This window comes from Mugil cephalus, chromosome 14 (genome assembly GCF_022458985.1).
Source record: "Mugil cephalus isolate CIBA_MC_2020 chromosome 14, CIBA_Mcephalus_1.1, whole genome shotgun sequence".
Taxonomy (NCBI): domain Eukaryota; kingdom Metazoa; phylum Chordata; class Actinopteri; order Mugiliformes; family Mugilidae; genus Mugil; species Mugil cephalus.
This window is the reverse complement of record NC_061783.1, coordinates 18,141,137-18,158,504: the sequence shown is the minus strand read 5'-3', so window position 1 is coordinate 18,158,504 and position 17,368 is coordinate 18,141,137. Positions and strand designations below refer to the sequence as shown.

The following is a 17,368-nucleotide window of genomic DNA, read 5'->3' as shown; positions in this document are numbered from 1 at the left end:
TATTGAAAGCATCGATATTTTGATTTCTAGAATCGATTTCAGAGAATAAAGACCTGGTATCGGAAGCATCGACATTTCCGCATCGATCTGCACATCACTCGTCTCTGGTGCGTGTATAAAGTGTCCAAAAAACACTACCCACAATGCAACAGTGACAGGCGGCGACGTCACGGCTCCCGTCTTAACAACAAAGGGGGGGGGGGGGGCGGCTGCTGTTGCGTTGTGATGTTTCTCCAAACTGGTGACTTTATGATTGTCAGACCGGGATCAGAAGGACACGGCTGTGGTTATATCTGTATATCATGTGTGTGTGTGTGTTTTCTGTAGGTGTGTGTGTGTGTGTGTGTGTGTGGCATGGAGAGGCTACATCAGACAGACTTAACAAGTATTCGCTGTCTTTCTCCTCCCTGCTCTCATCCCCCTGACATGTTGTTGCTGGCGGCAGAGAAAAGAAAAGGAAAAAAAAAAAAAAACCTCACCCCTCCACACACACACACACACACACACACACACACACACACACACACACTTCCATCCCTCCCTCCCCTTTCTCCTTCAACAACATCCCCATTCAAGTGCATCAGCTCCAGGCGTCCTCCCTCCCTCCCTGCCTCCCTCATTCCTCCCCATCGTTCACTAGTAGCCTAAGCACATAAAAAATACATCAAACACAACCGTCCGCCCAAGGCCTCGTCACACGCAAAATCATCTCTCTCTCCATCTCTCTTTCTCCAAAAAGACGAGAAAACCCCAAGTTACAAAAGACAACTGCAGAGGACACTGATGGAGAGGGAGATAGAGTGAACCCGGAGAAAAGACGAGGCCTCCTGGGAGAAGGCAGATTATTGTAACGTTAACACCCTCTTTTTTTTTAATTCTTTTACTCTTTGACACAAACGAGTAAAAATAATAATAAAAAAAAAAAATAAAAAAAAAAGGAGCATGACTTACCTTGTGCATAATAAGACCTTGTTTGAATTGCACACAGCCTCCAGCGCCGTGACCCACTTCCCTCAGTTCAGCTCCACATCTGCTCCGGCACCAGTCTCGGCCGTGACAGGGGCCCACGGCGGCCGGCAGCACCCACGGGCCACGCTGTCAGATCCCGGGAATCTGTGAAGAGAAGCTCCCTGGACCCCCAGCTCACAGCCAGGGCTCTTTAAAAAAAATAAATAATAATAATAATAATAATAATAAAAGTATATAAATAAATTAAAAAAACGTGCTAAATTGAAGCACAAATCCAGCGCACTGATTACACACTTTTATTTTAGGCGCACACACACATAAGACACTCGTGACACAAGCGCGCACACACAAAACACCCTTGGGTGCCACGGCTCATGTTGCTCTTCAATTATTCCACCCTCTGCCCTCTCTCCTCCTCATAATCTGAATAAAGCCAGATCCGTGTCCTCTAGATATTTAGAAGCCGGGGCCTCGGTGCCAAAACATGTAACCTTCCTCCTCTTTCAAGTGTGCGGAGAACGGAGAGTTCAGGGGCTTTTGGCTTCACTGTGCCGACCTCGTAATTTCCTCTCGGGGTGGTGGGTGGTGGTGGGGAGGGGGGTTGAACAAAGTTGTGAAAAATCCAGTTCGGAGGAGCCGTTTGACGCAAAAAGACACCGTTCCCTGTTGAAGTCTACTCAGAGCTGACTTTCTGACCCCGACAATGAAAAAAAAAATAATAATAATAAAAAAAACCCTCGGGACTTGGAATCAAATCTTTATCTCGATTAATTGCTCAGTAATGACTCAAAACAAAAAGATGCGGCTCAATGCCAGCGTCGAATCATTATTCACCCAAAGCCTCTTAAAAATCCTCCAGTTCTTGTTTTGGATTTTCATTTAAACACACACAAAAAAAAAAAAGCCTCTGACAAAGGTAAGACGTGTAATCTTTGCTCCGGAGCCAGGATTAAACCGGCCCGCCCGCCCGCCTGCAGGTACGGCAGCTCGGCGTTGGCGGGGCCCTCCGTGGGGCTCATCCCAGACCCTCCTGGCGTTGGCCCCTAATGATGTGTAATGGGGCCTCCTGTGCCCGTTCCTAACCCCGGGACCCTCCTCCTTAATCACCGTGGCTACTAATGAGATGGAGAGACATGAAAGGGCTCGTTAGTAGACCATCCCTTTAATGCCAGCCTATTATTAGCCACTTATCAAATCATTAGTCTCTAAACTGCAATTATGAAGAGAAAGTGATAAGAGTCAGAAGAAGAAGAAGAAGAAGTCCTGCAGAGTGAAGAAGTCGAGTGGACAATCATACGTGAAGTGGAACGTCATCAACTAAATTCCTCTTTGTTTCTTGATCTCAAAATGATCTCCTATTTTTTTCTTCTTCTTCTTTTTTTTTCCAAGTAAGTGCATTATCACAGGGTTCCTGCTCTCACGAGCTTATCTATTACAATAAACAGCTCTTCCTATGAAGGTTTCTTTCATGATAAGGAACAAACATCAACTCTGAGAACTGTTTTTTTTTTTCTCCAACCAATTTATTGCAACCGCTTGTGCAAGATCACTGTGTTCTCTGCTCTCAATTTTTTAGGAATTTTTTTGTTTGTTTGTTTAAAAAAAATAATGAATGGCGTCTTTATCTCTTGAGACAAACGTCACGTCCGCGTATGGACTCCAGCCAAGGTTCAAGTTTTAATCTGAGCTTTGTGCAAATCTTTAAACTAATCGACATCAGTGTGTTTAGATACATAATTAAATCGTAGCTTAAAATGTGTCGGAAAAGACCGGAAGGCTCTTTACGTTGCACAGCTTGTATCAAGTCCCCGTGTCGGGCGACGTTCGTGGTTCTGAAACAACAGTAGGTGATGATCCAAGACCCACGATATTCTAATATTCAAATATTCTAATCCGCATCAAATATCGTGGGTTTTTATTTAGTTAAGGTGCGAAAAGAAGCAGAGGTGTACGGAAGAGTATTAGTGCCACCTGTAAGAAAATAAAAATTAGAGGAAGTAGATTTTTTCTTTCATCATGCACTTTGAGAATTTCAAGAATACATTTGAAAGTAGACATTTAAACCAACAGTACCGTATGTGTATGGTACCTCCGATACTACGCAGAAGAGTATAGGGGCTTAATTAATAATTAATATATACCACAATGGGTCTGTGCCTGGTACCATACGGTGCTGCCGGTTTAAAAGTCTAAATTCTACTTTTGACTTTATTCTCAAAATTGTCTTTTTTCTCAAAGTGCATGATGAAAGAAAAAAAAAATCTACCTCCTGTAATTTTTTTTTCTTACAGGTGGCACTAATACTCTTCCGTACATGTGGTGTGGAGATGCATTTTAACTTCCTGAGACCAGAGCTTTTATTTGGCATTTTCTAATTTTTAATTTTATTTGGGATCAGTAGGACTTAAGACGTATGAAAACTAAGCATCATCTTTGAACAGAAAGTCCTCTTATGTGGACACTGGGATTATTTCATCATTTACATCACAGGTCTTCAATAGGGCGTCCGCAAACCCTAGGGAGGATATATACTCTGTGTATGTTAAATTTTCTTTAAATACACATTAACATGAATCCAACACACCACTGCCATAACCATTGCTGCCAGTAGATGGCAGACCAACGTGTCCACTAATGAGGACAACAGGTTTAAATTAAGCAGAATGAGCTGCAACAAAACCTAAAACTCAACGTCCCCATATGAGGACGCAGGGTCTCAAGCGGTTACTATCAGGTCTATAGAGGGTCTTTAGGTGCAGTGGTCACAACTAAACACAAACCGATATCCTGGTTTAAAGTGGTTCAAAGCAAACAGCTGAAAACCACGGATCTACGAGTCGAGGATTCTCGTGCACATTTAAATCCTGATAAAATAATGATACCACTACCTCTAATCCACCTTTATAAACACGTGTGGTGTCGACCAGGAGCCTCTCCAGGAAATATACAGTTACTACAACATTAATGATCGTCTCAATGTCCTGCAGCCATGACAGTGAGTCAGCAGCAACAATTTAATTCCTATAAACACACTATGCAACCACTGTTAAGTGTCCAACAACAATACAAACAAAAAAAAACTCAATAATTCACTTAAGGAGTGAATAATGGAAAAGAATGAGTGGAACATGCATCACCTTGTATTTTGGGTAAATCCCTGACAAGGTTAAACATTATGAGCCTTATGTTATGAATAAATATCCTTTATAAGTCTCAGTATTAAGATTTAAACCCCTTCTTTGTGGACTAAACTTTAATTACTCATAACGGTTATAAATAATAAATAAAGTCTAATTTTGCAACTTTCTGTTTTAGCAGTGGAAGCAGCTGAATTAACCCCAGCATCAGATAACTTTTAAATTGTCATTTATTTATGTCAAACTGAACCTTCTTCGTCTTTTAATTACAACGTCCTGCAGCACCACGTCCAGCACAAACCGAAGCAAACGGAGTAAAGTCTTAAAATACACTTTTATTTACAATGTGAAACAAATACATTTAAATCATCATACAAAAAAATAAAATAAAAATCCCTAACTAATAAAAAACAAAACAAAATCAATCCTATTTACATGATAAAACATTTTTGAGGGGTTAGACCTCAATCAAGTGGCTCCCCCAGATTAAGTCGAACAAGATGATGGTGTTTAAAAAAAAAAGGTTCATTCAAAGATTCGCCTCGTCAGAAAGGTGCTTCAGTGGCGTGATTTCATTTGCAATTTTAAGGCTTTGTAAACATGCAAACCCACCTGACCACCTGTTTTTTTTTAATAAAAAAATCTGTGCCATTAAAAGGAGACAAACGCCAGCAGGACATCTCACCGGTTTCAAGTCTCATTGTAAAGTGAAATACTGGAATATTAGAGGGTAAAGTACCACAGGTACCTCTTATGATGATGATGATTATCATTCAGTTAGTGTGTGTCACGTCCTCAGTGGTCCAGGAAGTTGAAGATGCTCCTCTGGGACGCTTTAGTCTGTCCTGTAGGTTTGTTCTCCCTGCACGGCCTCTTGGCTGCTGGGTTCACTGCTTCCAGTCCTCTCTTCTTCTTCGTTATCTGCAAAACAAAGTTTACCACAACGATAAATAACGTGTTACAATAAATAAACTCAAAAGTTAAATAAATTAAGTCTTGGCTCCAATTATCTTGCACTAATTACCTCCAACTTATATTATATTTCAATTCTTTAGCATTTTTTTTTTATATTCTTGTATATTTTGTACATTCATACTGTCTTTTATTGTTTTTTTTGCATATTTTTTGTACATAATTCTAATTTATGAATGACGTTTGCCTGCACACCATCTTTTTTCCCTCCTTTCCTTAATGGATCTTAATGTGAGTCAGTTGTGGACTTTGGCTCCATCTAGTGTCGCACATTCAGACTAAGTTCACATGACCGAGCAGCTGACTGGAAAGTATTTTGTTGTTGTGCGCTCATTTTTAGAACGGTATGACGATTTTTTTTTTTTTTTTTTTTTTTTTTATTGCCAGACACTGTTGAGAAATCAGAAATGTGAGTGAAGGAATTTCAGATACTGACTAAACAGAGAGGAACGCTTTCACCACCGCTTGGGGTGAAGCTGCAACTTTAACAGAGGACGTCTGCAGATAAAACAGCAGCTGGTTTTAGTTTTAAATTCTCCATTTGTGTTCAGATTAACAGGCTTATTTTGTTCAAAGCATACGACTTTGAGTTTAACATAGTTTAACACAGTTAAGCTCAGACTATCAGAGTTCTTAAATCCTAAACTAAATCTCTGATTAGAAGAATAATAGCACAACAGAAACTACAGGATATTATGTATTATCATGTATTATCTCATGGAGATAAACTTACTCTAAGTTTTAAATTGTTTGCAGTGAGTGGATATAACAGAATAAGGTTGGGGAGCTACAGCTAGAGGAGACACTAATGATGTTTGAATAAAAGCATGGTGCTGCTGTTGTGGGCCTGGTATCATAATCTATTGGTTGGTCTCCATCTACATTAAAAGTTCCATTTTATCTCAGTGTAATTTAAATATCTTTGGGCTTGTAGAATAATTTAATATTCGTCAACATGAGGAGTAATTAATTCATTAACAAAATGCCAAACCTGTGTGAATGTACTTAAAACGTGTGCTTCACTTTCACGTTCATTCATTCACCTGTTTCTGAGGAGCATCCGAAGCCGCGTTGGTTTTCTCCGGAGAAAGAGTCTGAAACAAGAATCCACGGCTGTTTCTCGGAGCCAGAGGATTCCCCTCGGAGATGGAGGCCAGTTTCTGGAGGACGGACTGAGGCTGACTCAGCAGAGAGCCTCTCCTCACCTGGAAGAAATCCACGAATCTTTACCCCGATCACACTCACGCCTCCCATTCTGTAACAGTTTGAACCTTTTTTTTTTTCTTTTTTTTCTAGTGCACGTCTGATTTTATCCCTCGTGTTTTAAAAACGTGAGCTCTGCAAGTGAGTTAAACAGACACTAACGGCAGCTTTTACTGACGTCTGACTGAGAACAACGAGACACTGTCAGTGGATAAATCCAGAAAAGAAAAGCTTCGGGCGTTAGCGGACGAGCTATTTTTAAAAAAGTCAGATGCTGCTTGGTGTAAAAGAAAAGTCACATGAGACGTTCCACCTTAAAAAAAAGAAAGAAAGAAGATTCAAGTAAATAAAAGGAAGATTTCTCACCTGTAAAGGCTGTGACGGTCTCTGGAAGGGATTGAGAACTGATGTCGCCTTCTTTTCTGGCTGTGGTGCCGCCGGGGGCTCTGGTTTGAACAGTTCGAACAATTAGGTCGACCCTTCGTTAGGTTATTAATGATTTCACTAACACACTCGCGCTGATTAATAATACAATTTATTTAAAACAAGGCCCCGAAATATTAAAAACCTGATTGAGATGTAGTTTTAAATGAGAATTAAGTAGCTTTTTGTTGCCACTATGTTTAAATTTCCTGGAAATGAAGCGATCAGAGGTACTGGTGGGAGTTTCCCCTCCTGTGTCTGGTTCAGTTTAGTTTGCAAACACACGTTAGGTGCAACCTGTGTTTAGCAATTCATCCTTTTAAATCTGTCACACATGAGTAGAATCTAACAACCGGCTGCATTAAGTAGATTAAAAAGATTTAGTCAGTCTCTCTCTCTCTATATATATATATTATTGTTCTGAATGTAATGCTCACTGCATTTAATAAAAACATGTTTCTCTTTGTCTTCACTTAATTATCTGCCACCAAAGGTCGACTGTGACTTTGCCTCTTGTGGTTTGTGAACTCAATACAAACTCAACATTAAACCTTCTGCACATGGAAACAGGAAATAACTCTTCCTACCAGCAGGTGGCAGTAGTCTGTATCCATTATTAAAAAGGGGGAAACAGGAAGAGCACAGAGCAGATAGTGTTCAACTTCAGGCTCACTTTACATTGTGGCTGGGTGGGTTTTACCTGTTTATACCCGTTATCATAGGAATTAAAGGTGCTGTGTCAGTTCTTTGTTTTTTTTTTTTTTTTAACCAGATGATACCTAATGTCCCTGATTTTTGAGGATAGCCTCCGTTTAGGATGACCTGTCTAAAGCTGTCCCAAAAAATGTCCTAACTTTTAGCTTTTTATGAATGAGAAAAAAAAATGTTGCGCCTAGACTACAGTTACTACGGTCGCCGGTTGCGCTGCTATCGACATCACAGACGTAGCAGTTTAAATAAGTTAAATATAATGAATAGGTTGAATATGTAAATGTCCCCAGATTCTCACATCAGCAGTCAGTGCTAACACAGAGTCATGCAAACCTGTTTTACTACTAGTGTGATTATTCTACAATATTGACTCATCATCAGAGTAAAATAGTCCATCCTTAGTCAATCTACTGCATTAATTCCTCTTTCAACCAGTAGAAAATGTTGTGAACAAGTGAATATGCATGAAAGAAAGAAAACGAAATACTATGATATACATTATTGGTCATACCACCCAGTTCTACCTCACATCGTAAATATCACCTTGATGCTATCGTGTTTTAAAGACCTCGGCTGCAACTTGAGCCAAACCAAACGTTCTCATCCTCTTCTGAGGCTTTCGTATCAAACCGACCTTTTCTCTGCAGAGTCTTGGCTGTCAGCTTCTTGGCCAGCTTCATAAACTGACTGTCTTCCTCTCCGATCTTCTCATCGTCCGCATCCAAATCCTCCCCTTTCTTGGCTTTCTGTTCCGACTGCGAGAAGAGACGCAGAGAAAGGAATGAAGACAAATAACAGGAGGAGCTCACAGAGTTGTGAGTAAAAATCTCCAGAGCCGTGCGACGTACCTGTTCTCTGAGCCACTGTTCTCTCTCCAGTCTCTCCTTCCTCCTCTGGACCTCCGCCTGGTCCGCATCTTCATCTTCCTCCACCTCCTCCTCGCCCTCCTCTCCCATCCCGCCCGTGTTGAAACCATCATCTGGAAGACGAGAGATTAAAAATAAACTTGAAATGACGCTGAAATAACACAACTTTGACGTATTTATGTAGAAAATACACAAAAAAATCCCACAGATCAGAATCAGAATTTATTATTAACCTTATTTAAGTGCCTTGTTTTGTACTAATGAACAAAGAGACAAATTCCTCGTATGTGCACACATACGTCTTCATAGTGGAAGGAAGGCTGGTTTATAAGAGACTATTGAGGGATAACTATGAGGAAATGAGATACTATTGAATGGGTTATTGGACTTTTTCATGGAAATGTTTTTAATTAAACTGCTGGATCAGTTAATTGACATCTTTGTAATATGAGGACCCCATACAGGAAGAGTTTAATGGAGATCCAAATAAAGAATAAAGAATAGTTGGACAATAAAGCTGATTCTGATCCCATGTTCAGAATGGATTATTATGTTTGAGGACATTTATTTCCTCGTCCCGTAAACTCACCGATATTTCTCCAGCGGAAGCGGCGAGCGCGTCCCGGGCCGTCAGAGTGCAAGTCGCCATCTGCAAGGTAGCGCTCCTGGTAGAACCTCAGGCGACGCTTGTCATCATCCAAAATCTGCTTCCTGTAAAAGCAGCAGATGCATTTTAAAGCTTATCCTGTTTCCCTCTATATCGTAGGTCTTCAGCAGGGGGGTCTGTGATCCCTGCACACATTTCACATTAACATGACTACAATATATTTTAGTAAAAGGAATAAAGGGAGTCACTTTAATGTTGCACATGTTTGAAATAAAAAAATGAATGTTTTAACTGTTTACTGTGCAGTATTTGAGTTTAATATATAACACATATAGTAGATGCAGGGTCCCTACTTAATCTCTACATCAGCTCTCTCTGAATTTGAATTCTAGCCAAGAGAAATCACACTTTAACACGATAATCCGCTCGGCTGTTACTCACATGTGGATTTTGTTGACTTGGTCCTGCAGCTCTTCGTCAGAGGGAAGCTCTTCCAGAAGCTCCTCTTCCTCGTACTCGCTCTCCCCGTCTCCATCCTCGTCGTCGCTGCCCACGTCGCTGCCCGACAGCTCGGCCTCCGACTCCAGGTAGTCGGTCAAACGCCTGTGAACGTTTGGGGAGGAAGAAAACCATTTAAACCTATTTACAGAAATTCAGTACGTAAACTACGAGTAAAGGTGATTAACTGTCACATTAATGAAGTTAAATCTGATCTTTCACGTACATTTTCTTCTTCTTCTTCTTCTTGATCCGGCGCGGTGCGAACACACCCTGCATCTCCTCCTCCTCCACATCGTGGTCCTCCTCTTCACTGCCATCTGCTTCATCCTCCTCACCATTTTCCTCTCCATCATCATCATCATCTTCTCCTCCTTCCTGTAGACCCACAATTCATCCGTCAATGTTTGATATATTCATGATAAAACTCAATAAAGGCAGGAAGTGTACTTTTTTTTTTTTTTTAATTACCTTCTCACTTTCTATATCTGAAAGGAGTCTGAAGTCGCAGTCCTCTTCCTCCTCCCGCTCCTCTTTCCTTTACGGAGAAATTACCACGATAGACTTGCATTACAAAAACACATTCCACTTTAAGAACAACTGATTTATGAGGACATCATAGATCTTTATCCGTTACCTGTCTTGTGCTGGTGAAGCCGTGTGAGTGGAGCCTAAAGTTGGAGACAAACGAGATGAAATATTGTGTGAATAGACTGAAAACCCACCCAAAAATAAACCCTCAGTTTCTTTTAAAAAAATATATATAAATATATCAACGCAAGCCAAAAACAGCAAACCTTGACTTGGAAATTTGCCGGAGCACAGCCCCAGCAGCTGATCCATGGTATTATCAGATTCTTCATCCAGTCCTCCCTCTTTCCTCTCCTCCGTTTCCCTCTGCTCCTCTTCGGCCTGAGTCGGAGGAAAAGCTCCCGAGCACAAACCGAGCAGCTCGTCCTCCTGCGACTCTCCGAGGCCCTGACCTCTACCGGAGCCAACGCCGCCGCCGCCGCTGCTGCTGCTCTCCGCCGGCCCGAAACCACCCGAGCACAACCCCAGGAGCTCCCCCATGTTGGCATCCATCGCGTTTTCATCCAGGCTGTCCAGGAGCAGCTGTCTCTTGTGAGGGCGGGGCACGCCGGGGCGAGGCCCCACGTTCAGGAAGCCGTCGGCGTCGAGCAACTGGGAATGGGCGTCGTCCTCTAGGGAGAAACGTCCCTGGGAGTCTCCCCCCAGACCAGGGCCAGAAGCGGCTCCTCCCAGGGGACCAGAGTCCGCACCGGGGGACGGGGGTGCGTAGAGGTCCTGGGAGTCTTCGACGGGGAGGCAGAGCGAGGGCTCGGAGAGTTTTCCTGAACTCTGATAGGAAAAAGTTTAAAAAAAAAGTTAAAATTAAAATGATTTATCTATGGGTGGGTATTGGCAAGGACTTCACGATACGATACGTATCGCGATACTTGAGTCACGATACGATACATTATTGCGATACTATGACATTGCGATATGTTGCAATATTCCACATAGTTCACTGAGAAATATTAAATGCAGCTTAAAATACACATGGTATATATGTACATCAGATGACGACAATAATAATTCATTGGATAAAGTGAGTCAAAAAACAATATTAATCAAAATTATTTATCTCCAATTAATTGCACTAGTACAGAAAAAGTGGTGGTGGAGGTGTGGAAGTCCTTCAGTCGGCCCAAAGCTTTACTTTTTTCTTTTCCTTTTAAAATCGATATTGTATCGGAAGAAAAAATATCGCGATATATCGCCATATCAATATTTTTTTTTTACCCCAAACGCGTTCTTTACTTGGAAATGTATCCATATGTTAATCGAATTTAAGAGCTTTTTTTGTATGTCAACGTATAAATGACATCTTTTATACTAGTTGCATTTTTTTAATGAGCAAATAGTTTCACCCTTTTATCATAAATTTTCTCATTAATTAGCCTGAACCTAAACGTGGGAATGTTCAAGGGAATTAAACACTCTAATTAAATAATTTTAATGCTCCAACAGTTAATTTTACCATAAAATAAAATAAAATTAAACGTCACCTTGGAGGCAGAGCCGAGGAAGCTGGGTCTGAAGAGGCAGGGCGAAGGGGAGCGGAAAATGGAGGAGTGGGAGATTCCTCTTCCTGTGGAGCGCTGGTTGGTGACGGGCTGGTAGGAGGTGATCATGGACCCGACCAGCTCAAAGCTGCTGTTGTGGCTGTTGTCCTTCACCAGGGACAAAGAGTCGTCCTCTTCTGGAGACGAGAGGGGGAGGAAGGTGGAAATTTGTCTTTAGTAAAACAGCAATATCATCTATGAATGTTCTCAGTTATGAAGGTAAGGGTATGTGCAAAAAAAAAAGACAGATACTCCTGTGTAATTGGAGGAATTTATCTATATAGGTGATTAAAAGCCAGATACTTTGCATTTGAGGAATAAAAGGGGTTGAGACTTCTTTTGGGGACAGATGTTAAGACGGTTTTTAAATGGAGGGTTTTCCCCAAATCTGACATAATAGTCTTCCTTTAATCCGCTTTCAAACCATCTGTCCCTAAAATGTCGGGGCTGTTGTTTCCAAAAGAGTGTCTCTTCTCCTATTATCTGCACAGAGCACCGTAAAGAAACACGCACATTGATTTGAATAAATTTTACCCACCTGTCTTATTGCTGCTGTCATGTCCAGAAGGCCCAGAGCGTCTGACGCCATCTCTAAAAAAAAAAGTTAAAATAAAAAAAAACAACAATTATAAGAAATGCACAACACATCATTTTCCTGCAAAGCTGCAATAAATGTAAACTTCAGACTCACCCTGTGCGAGAGCAGGAGTTTCCAGGGAACAGCATGAGTGTGGAATCGGTGTTAACCAGGTCAGAAGTTGACGAGGGTCCGCTGAGGAGCGCAACAGGAGAAGGGCTCCTGATACTCTGGGCCACGCTGCCTTCATCCTCCTCCTCCTCCTCCTCCTTCTCTTCTTCTTCTTCTTCTTCACCACCTCCCAGTAAATCATCGACACCCTGGGAAAAGAGAAGGGCGGGTTGAGTTAGAAACGCTAAACACAAAGTCACTCGATTGCCTCAAAGCAACAAGTCCTCTTACTTCTTCTTCCTCTGACTCATCCGTCATATCCTCCTCCTCCTCTTCCTCCTCCTCCCCGCATTCTTCGTTGTCGAGGCGATTCAGCTCGGCCTTGCGCGCCCTCTCCTCCCTCCTCCGTTGGGCCATGGCGAGCTGCAGGCGCTGCTTCAACGTCAGCAGCTTCTCTCCTGCAAAACAAGAAGCAGAGGAGTTTAATCATTTCCGTTCAATGCACCTATTACTGTCAGCGGTCTCACTGTGGATGCAGACCTGGTTTGGTCGTCACCGGCTCCTCTGCAGCCTCCTTAACGGTGACCGTGACAGACTCGGCGAGCAGCTCCTCCTGGCCGGACGGGGTGTTGTCTTTGCGGATGATGCTGAGCTGCATCGTGCGCTCCCCCTGGGGGCGCGCGGGAGCGTGAACGTGGCGAAGGTAGCGCTCCCTCAGGGCCTCCAAACCTGGATCGGAGAAGAGAGTGAAACACAAACCGTCAGCGCAAAGGTGTAAACCTCTTATTTTGTTGCGAAACCCGAAAGGAGTCGTGACTCACCGGGGTTTTGTCGAGGAGGCTCGAGATGCACAAAGGCTCCGTCATCTGGACACAATTTAGCGACAGGCGGGGGGTCCAGTCCCAGCTCCTTCAGTCTGGTCAATTTATCCTTTTTCGGCTTGGTGGCGTTTTGCACTGGAGCATCTGCTGTAGGTGAATCAGAACTCTGTGACTGAGGGGCTACAGGCTCATCCAAAGCCCCACACACAGGCTCTGTTTTCAGGGCCTCCGACGCTGCTGCTGCTGCAGTCTGTCTTTGCTCTAGCGGTGCAGCCGAGGCTTCGTCTACAGGGTCAGAAGCAGGTTTCATCACAACATCCATCGTCCCCGACTCCGTCAGACTCTCAGAGAGGTAGAGCATAGGGCCCGAGTCCTGCTCGGGATCTGAGGTCTCTGTGGTTTCCCCGGTCTGGCTGAGGCTCTCCTTCTGAGGGGACGAGGTCGCTGCGGGGTGAAGTAAGGGCTGGATCTGGGTGCACGAGACGTCCAGAGAGGGAGGAGGGTCCTGGTCTGTGGACGGCTGCTCTGGATCGCTGGGTGGGTTTACAGGAGGCGGAGGAGCTGCTGGTGTCTCCAACAACAATTCGGAGTATTTTGTAGATCTGTAAGGAGGGAGGTTTTTATTACTTTTTGCAGTTTATTGGCCGGTGTTGAACATTAAACTAAATCTAAACAATTTCTGATATGCAAAACGCCTTAAATGTTTGGATTTACTTCAGCAGTTTCATGGCAGGACCCTCTGGCCTTGCTCTCTTCTTAAAGAACTGATCTATCGTCTTGGGTTCGGGGATGTGGTAGGGTAGACCCAGCGCGGACTCTGCAAAGGAAAAAAAACATCTTGGGTAAGAAAACATATTCCAGTAATGGATAAAATAAATAAATAAATCAAGTGTCTTGCATACGGACCTCTGACCAGCCTCTGAGACTCGCTGTGGAGCTGCTTCATCGCATCTTTGCTGGCACGTGCAGCTTTTCTCTCCTGCAAAACACAATAAAATGACAATGATGAAGCTATTAAAGCTATTAAAGTACGTAGCATTGAGTGAAGCGTCTTGGCTCAGCGTACCACACGGTGGGGTTTCTCAGGTAGCTCTTCATCGTCCTCTTCATCCAGGAGAGGCTCCTGCAGCAACATTTAACAGTAAATATCTCAAGATTGTTTAGTGCTGTGTGTCCCACCCTGTTCTCCAACACTGTTCTCAAACACTGCAAGGACTTAAATTCATTTCACGCTCAGACGACAAGCGAGGAGCCTTTTTGTACCTTGTGTTTTTTCATTTTTTGTTTGACAGCAGCTCGGATGGCATCCAGAGACTCCTCTTCCTCCTCATCGTCGTCATCATTCAGACCGGTGTCGAACAGATCCGTGTCACCCAGCAGACACCCGCTGTCATTCAGAGCCCGAGGGAGGGGCGTCTCCTGAGAAATTGGAGTTAAGAAGATTGTTTTAAGTTTTCTGTTTTGTCCATTTTGTTTGTTTCGTCTGTTTTCTTTAATTTTTCAGTCTGAGTTGGTTTTTGTTAATTTGCCCTTTTTATGGGCCTAGAATATTTTGTAAATAATTTTTTGAATTTTGATTAAATTAAATCCCTTTTCTTTACGACACTCAAGTCTTCTCATGCTTTGGCCAGCTCGGTCTCTCACACTGATGCTTAAAAAAATAAAGCTCACTCACTTCGTTTCCTTCAGAGAACCTCTCCTTCTTCTTCAGTTTTTCCACCGCTTTGCTGCGCTTTTCCTTCCTCTCTCTGTGTCTCTGGCTCTTCTCTCTCTTCTTCTCTCTCTCTTTCATCGATTTCCCTTCCTTCTTCGACTTCGCCTCCTCCACCTCCATTTCTTCATCTTCCCCTTTGTCAGGCTCACTGTCGTCGCTGTCGGCGGGCGCCCGGCTTATTCTCTTGCTCTTCTGCGCTCGCTTTTCCTTCTGCTCCGCCTCCCCGGTCTCCATCTCCTCTTCACCGGACGCAGATAAGACCAGAGCTTCTGCCATGTGCACGCTGGTGTCAGCGGCTGCCTCCTCCTCCTCACTGTCGCTGTCTCTGATGGCATTACGGTGGGGCTTTCTGTGAACTGCGATGTCCTCATCGTCATCATCAGAATCTGAAAAACAAAAACAACTGTGAAATTGCCAAACAGTAGCACAGTGGACCCTCCTACACAAATAAAAACTTGTATACGATGCAGCATGATGCTAACAGGACGTTTAGGCTTTAAGTTGATGCTGTAGCTATGGCAACCAAGCATATGCAGATCCTGCACAAACCCTAGTGTAGTTTCAAAATCACTACATTGGTCACATGTCAGTCAAAGAACAGACTTTAATGTTTTAACTTTTAAAACATTTTATTGTTTGTTTTTATTAAACTCTGGACCAGTCTACCTGAGGGCCTTAATCTGTTAAAACCTTCAAATAAAATCTTTACACACACCTTTTTACCATTGCTTCCACATGAAATGTGTTTTTATGTACTTATTTTTATATTTATTACTATTCGTGCTTTTATTTTGCTTGTTTTCTAATGGCAGGCAAACATCTTGCATAGCAGCTTCAGCTACTGATGTGAAAAAGTATGCACATTAAGAGCCACTGTAAATCATTATAGTGTTTTGCAGCATTTTTTGCATTAGTTATGAACAGATATAATCTCAGTCGATGTGAGCCGACCTCTATAAATGCACAACCAGTCTCCAGCTACATCGATGTCTATTGTTGTGGTACTTTACCTGGCAAATCTTCTCTTTTGTTTGCCGTCTCTGGAGCCTCCGCGGCCTCTGCTGGAGAGCCCACCCCGCTGTCCGAGTCACTCTCAGTTGCTGTCTGAGCCACAGTTGGGAGCACCTCAGCCTGGGTACAGAAATAATACATCAAAAACCTTCATTTACAGCACTGCGGTTAACTCTAATGACCGTCCGGAGCACGGGTATCAAACTCATCGTAGCCCAGGTGCCACATACACCCCAGCTTCATCTCAAGGGGGCCGGACCAGTAACACAACAGCATATTGACCAATAAATAACGACAACTCCCTTTGTTTTAGTGCAAAGAAGAACGCTGAAAGTGTTTACGTTTAATGAACTGCACTTTCAACTGGACAATTCAAGCAAAACTAATGTCATTTCTGTTTAGTTCAAGGTCACAGTGTCCACAACTCTTATTAAAACTGTGTGAACCAGAGTTTTCAATGTCATTTTTGCACTTTGTTGATTCAATTCTAAGGTGATAGGATTTTATTGCATTGCTCCGATCAGTCTGATCTGGGCTTAAGTTGCTGGGGACACCTACATGTAACCTACATGTAAGTGTGCTAAGTGCTGCAAAAAGGTGGCCTACCAGATCTTGCATGAGCCTACAGTTAGTAAACCAAATCTCATTAAAAATGACAATAAAAAAAATGCAAAGGTAATGTGAATCATGGAGGGGAATCATGTGCCAAATGGCTTCAGCGCCTTTCAATAAACCAAACAATGACCGCAGTTAGCAACGACATGGCTTCCCTTCAACCTTTGTAGGCAGCTAAAATGTGCTTCATCGTTCATGGAAAAGTCACATACACAAAAGATTACTATTCGAGACCTCGATCTATTGATATATAACATTTTGAGAGTGACTCGAAATACCATTGGCACGTATTTAGTCGATAGAAGCGACCAGGCCACGTCGATAACCACTCCATCTGGTTACACCTAACTTAGCAAGCTAGCTAACAGCTATTGCTAACAATATCTAGAGTTAGTAAGTTTCTTTAATTTGAAACTCGTCTACGAGTCACTGCCCACACTTTAGGGATTATTATTGTACGTGTGTCAGTTTGAAAATGCCGCTTTATAAAGGAGTATTTGCTCACCTGTTGTTGAGGAGCTACGAGGCTCATCTTTGTCCGCTGCCTAGTTTTTAAGCTCCCCGCTGAAAAATAACCGAGCAGACACGACAAAAGACGCAGAAAAGTAACCGTCTGCGTGACAAACGCTATTTTTGTTTTCTGATGCACATTTAGTTAGAGTTTTAGCCGGGCAGCTTCTCTTCCTCCCGCCTGTTCCGCACACACACACACACACACAAACCGAGTACAAATTTTGATCTTTCGCGCGTCCTGACAGCTGGCCCGGCCCGCACTGTTTCGTGACGTCACCGGCGCGTCAATCTCCCGGTTCTCGCTTTCCTATTGGCCCGTCCGGGACATTTGACCCCGCCCACTCTGACGACACTTCCTGTAAAAGGAAAACACCAAAAGGGGGGAAAGTGGAAGCGTGTAAAATAACATGTTTTCATAATAAATAATAAATCATCGTGGATGCCCTGAAGATAAACACCTACTTGCTAAACATTACAATGTGATTGTCAGATTT

General features: G+C 42.9%; 1 protein-coding gene across 1 annotated transcript; it reads right to left on the bottom strand.

The window, feature by feature from the left end:
- Positions 1 to 4,421: 4,421 nt before the first annotated feature.
- LOC125019405 (claspin) lies at positions 4,422 to 17,137 on the bottom strand. The gene is made up of 24 exons (XM_047604164.1): positions 16,867 to 17,137; positions 15,746 to 15,866; positions 14,697 to 15,121; positions 14,285 to 14,440; positions 14,088 to 14,144; positions 13,928 to 14,000; positions 13,736 to 13,838; positions 13,022 to 13,623; positions 12,741 to 12,929; positions 12,492 to 12,658; positions 12,204 to 12,409; positions 12,051 to 12,103; positions 11,456 to 11,649; positions 10,184 to 10,745; positions 10,024 to 10,057; positions 9,858 to 9,924; positions 9,613 to 9,764; positions 9,330 to 9,491; positions 8,871 to 8,992; positions 8,264 to 8,394; positions 8,050 to 8,170; positions 6,648 to 6,727; positions 6,122 to 6,283; positions 4,422 to 5,027 (listed from the first exon to the last, which is right to left on the bottom strand). Exons 1-24 carry the CDS (start codon positions 16,891 to 16,893, stop codon positions 4,902 to 4,904), a joined length of 4,092 nt encoding a protein of 1,363 aa, XP_047460120.1. The 5' UTR covers positions 16,894 to 17,137; the 3' UTR covers positions 4,422 to 4,901.
- Positions 17,138 to 17,368: the final 231 nt, after the last annotated feature.

What these genes read in the sequence shown, in the direction of transcription:
- LOC125019405 (XM_047604164.1), bottom strand. Translation starts at nt 16,893, where the DNA reads ATGAGCCTCGTAGCTCCTCAACAACAG. An exon ending in GCCTCCTCGACAAAACCCCG is followed by an intron (nt 12,930 to 13,021) that starts GTGAGTCACGAC and finishes TCTCCGATCCAG; the next exon opens with GTTTGGAGGCCCTGAGGGAG. An exon ending in CAGATATAGAAAGTGAGAAG is followed by an intron (nt 9,765 to 9,857) that starts GTAATTAAAAAA and finishes GTGGGTCTACAG; the next exon opens with GAAGGAGGAGAAGATGATGA.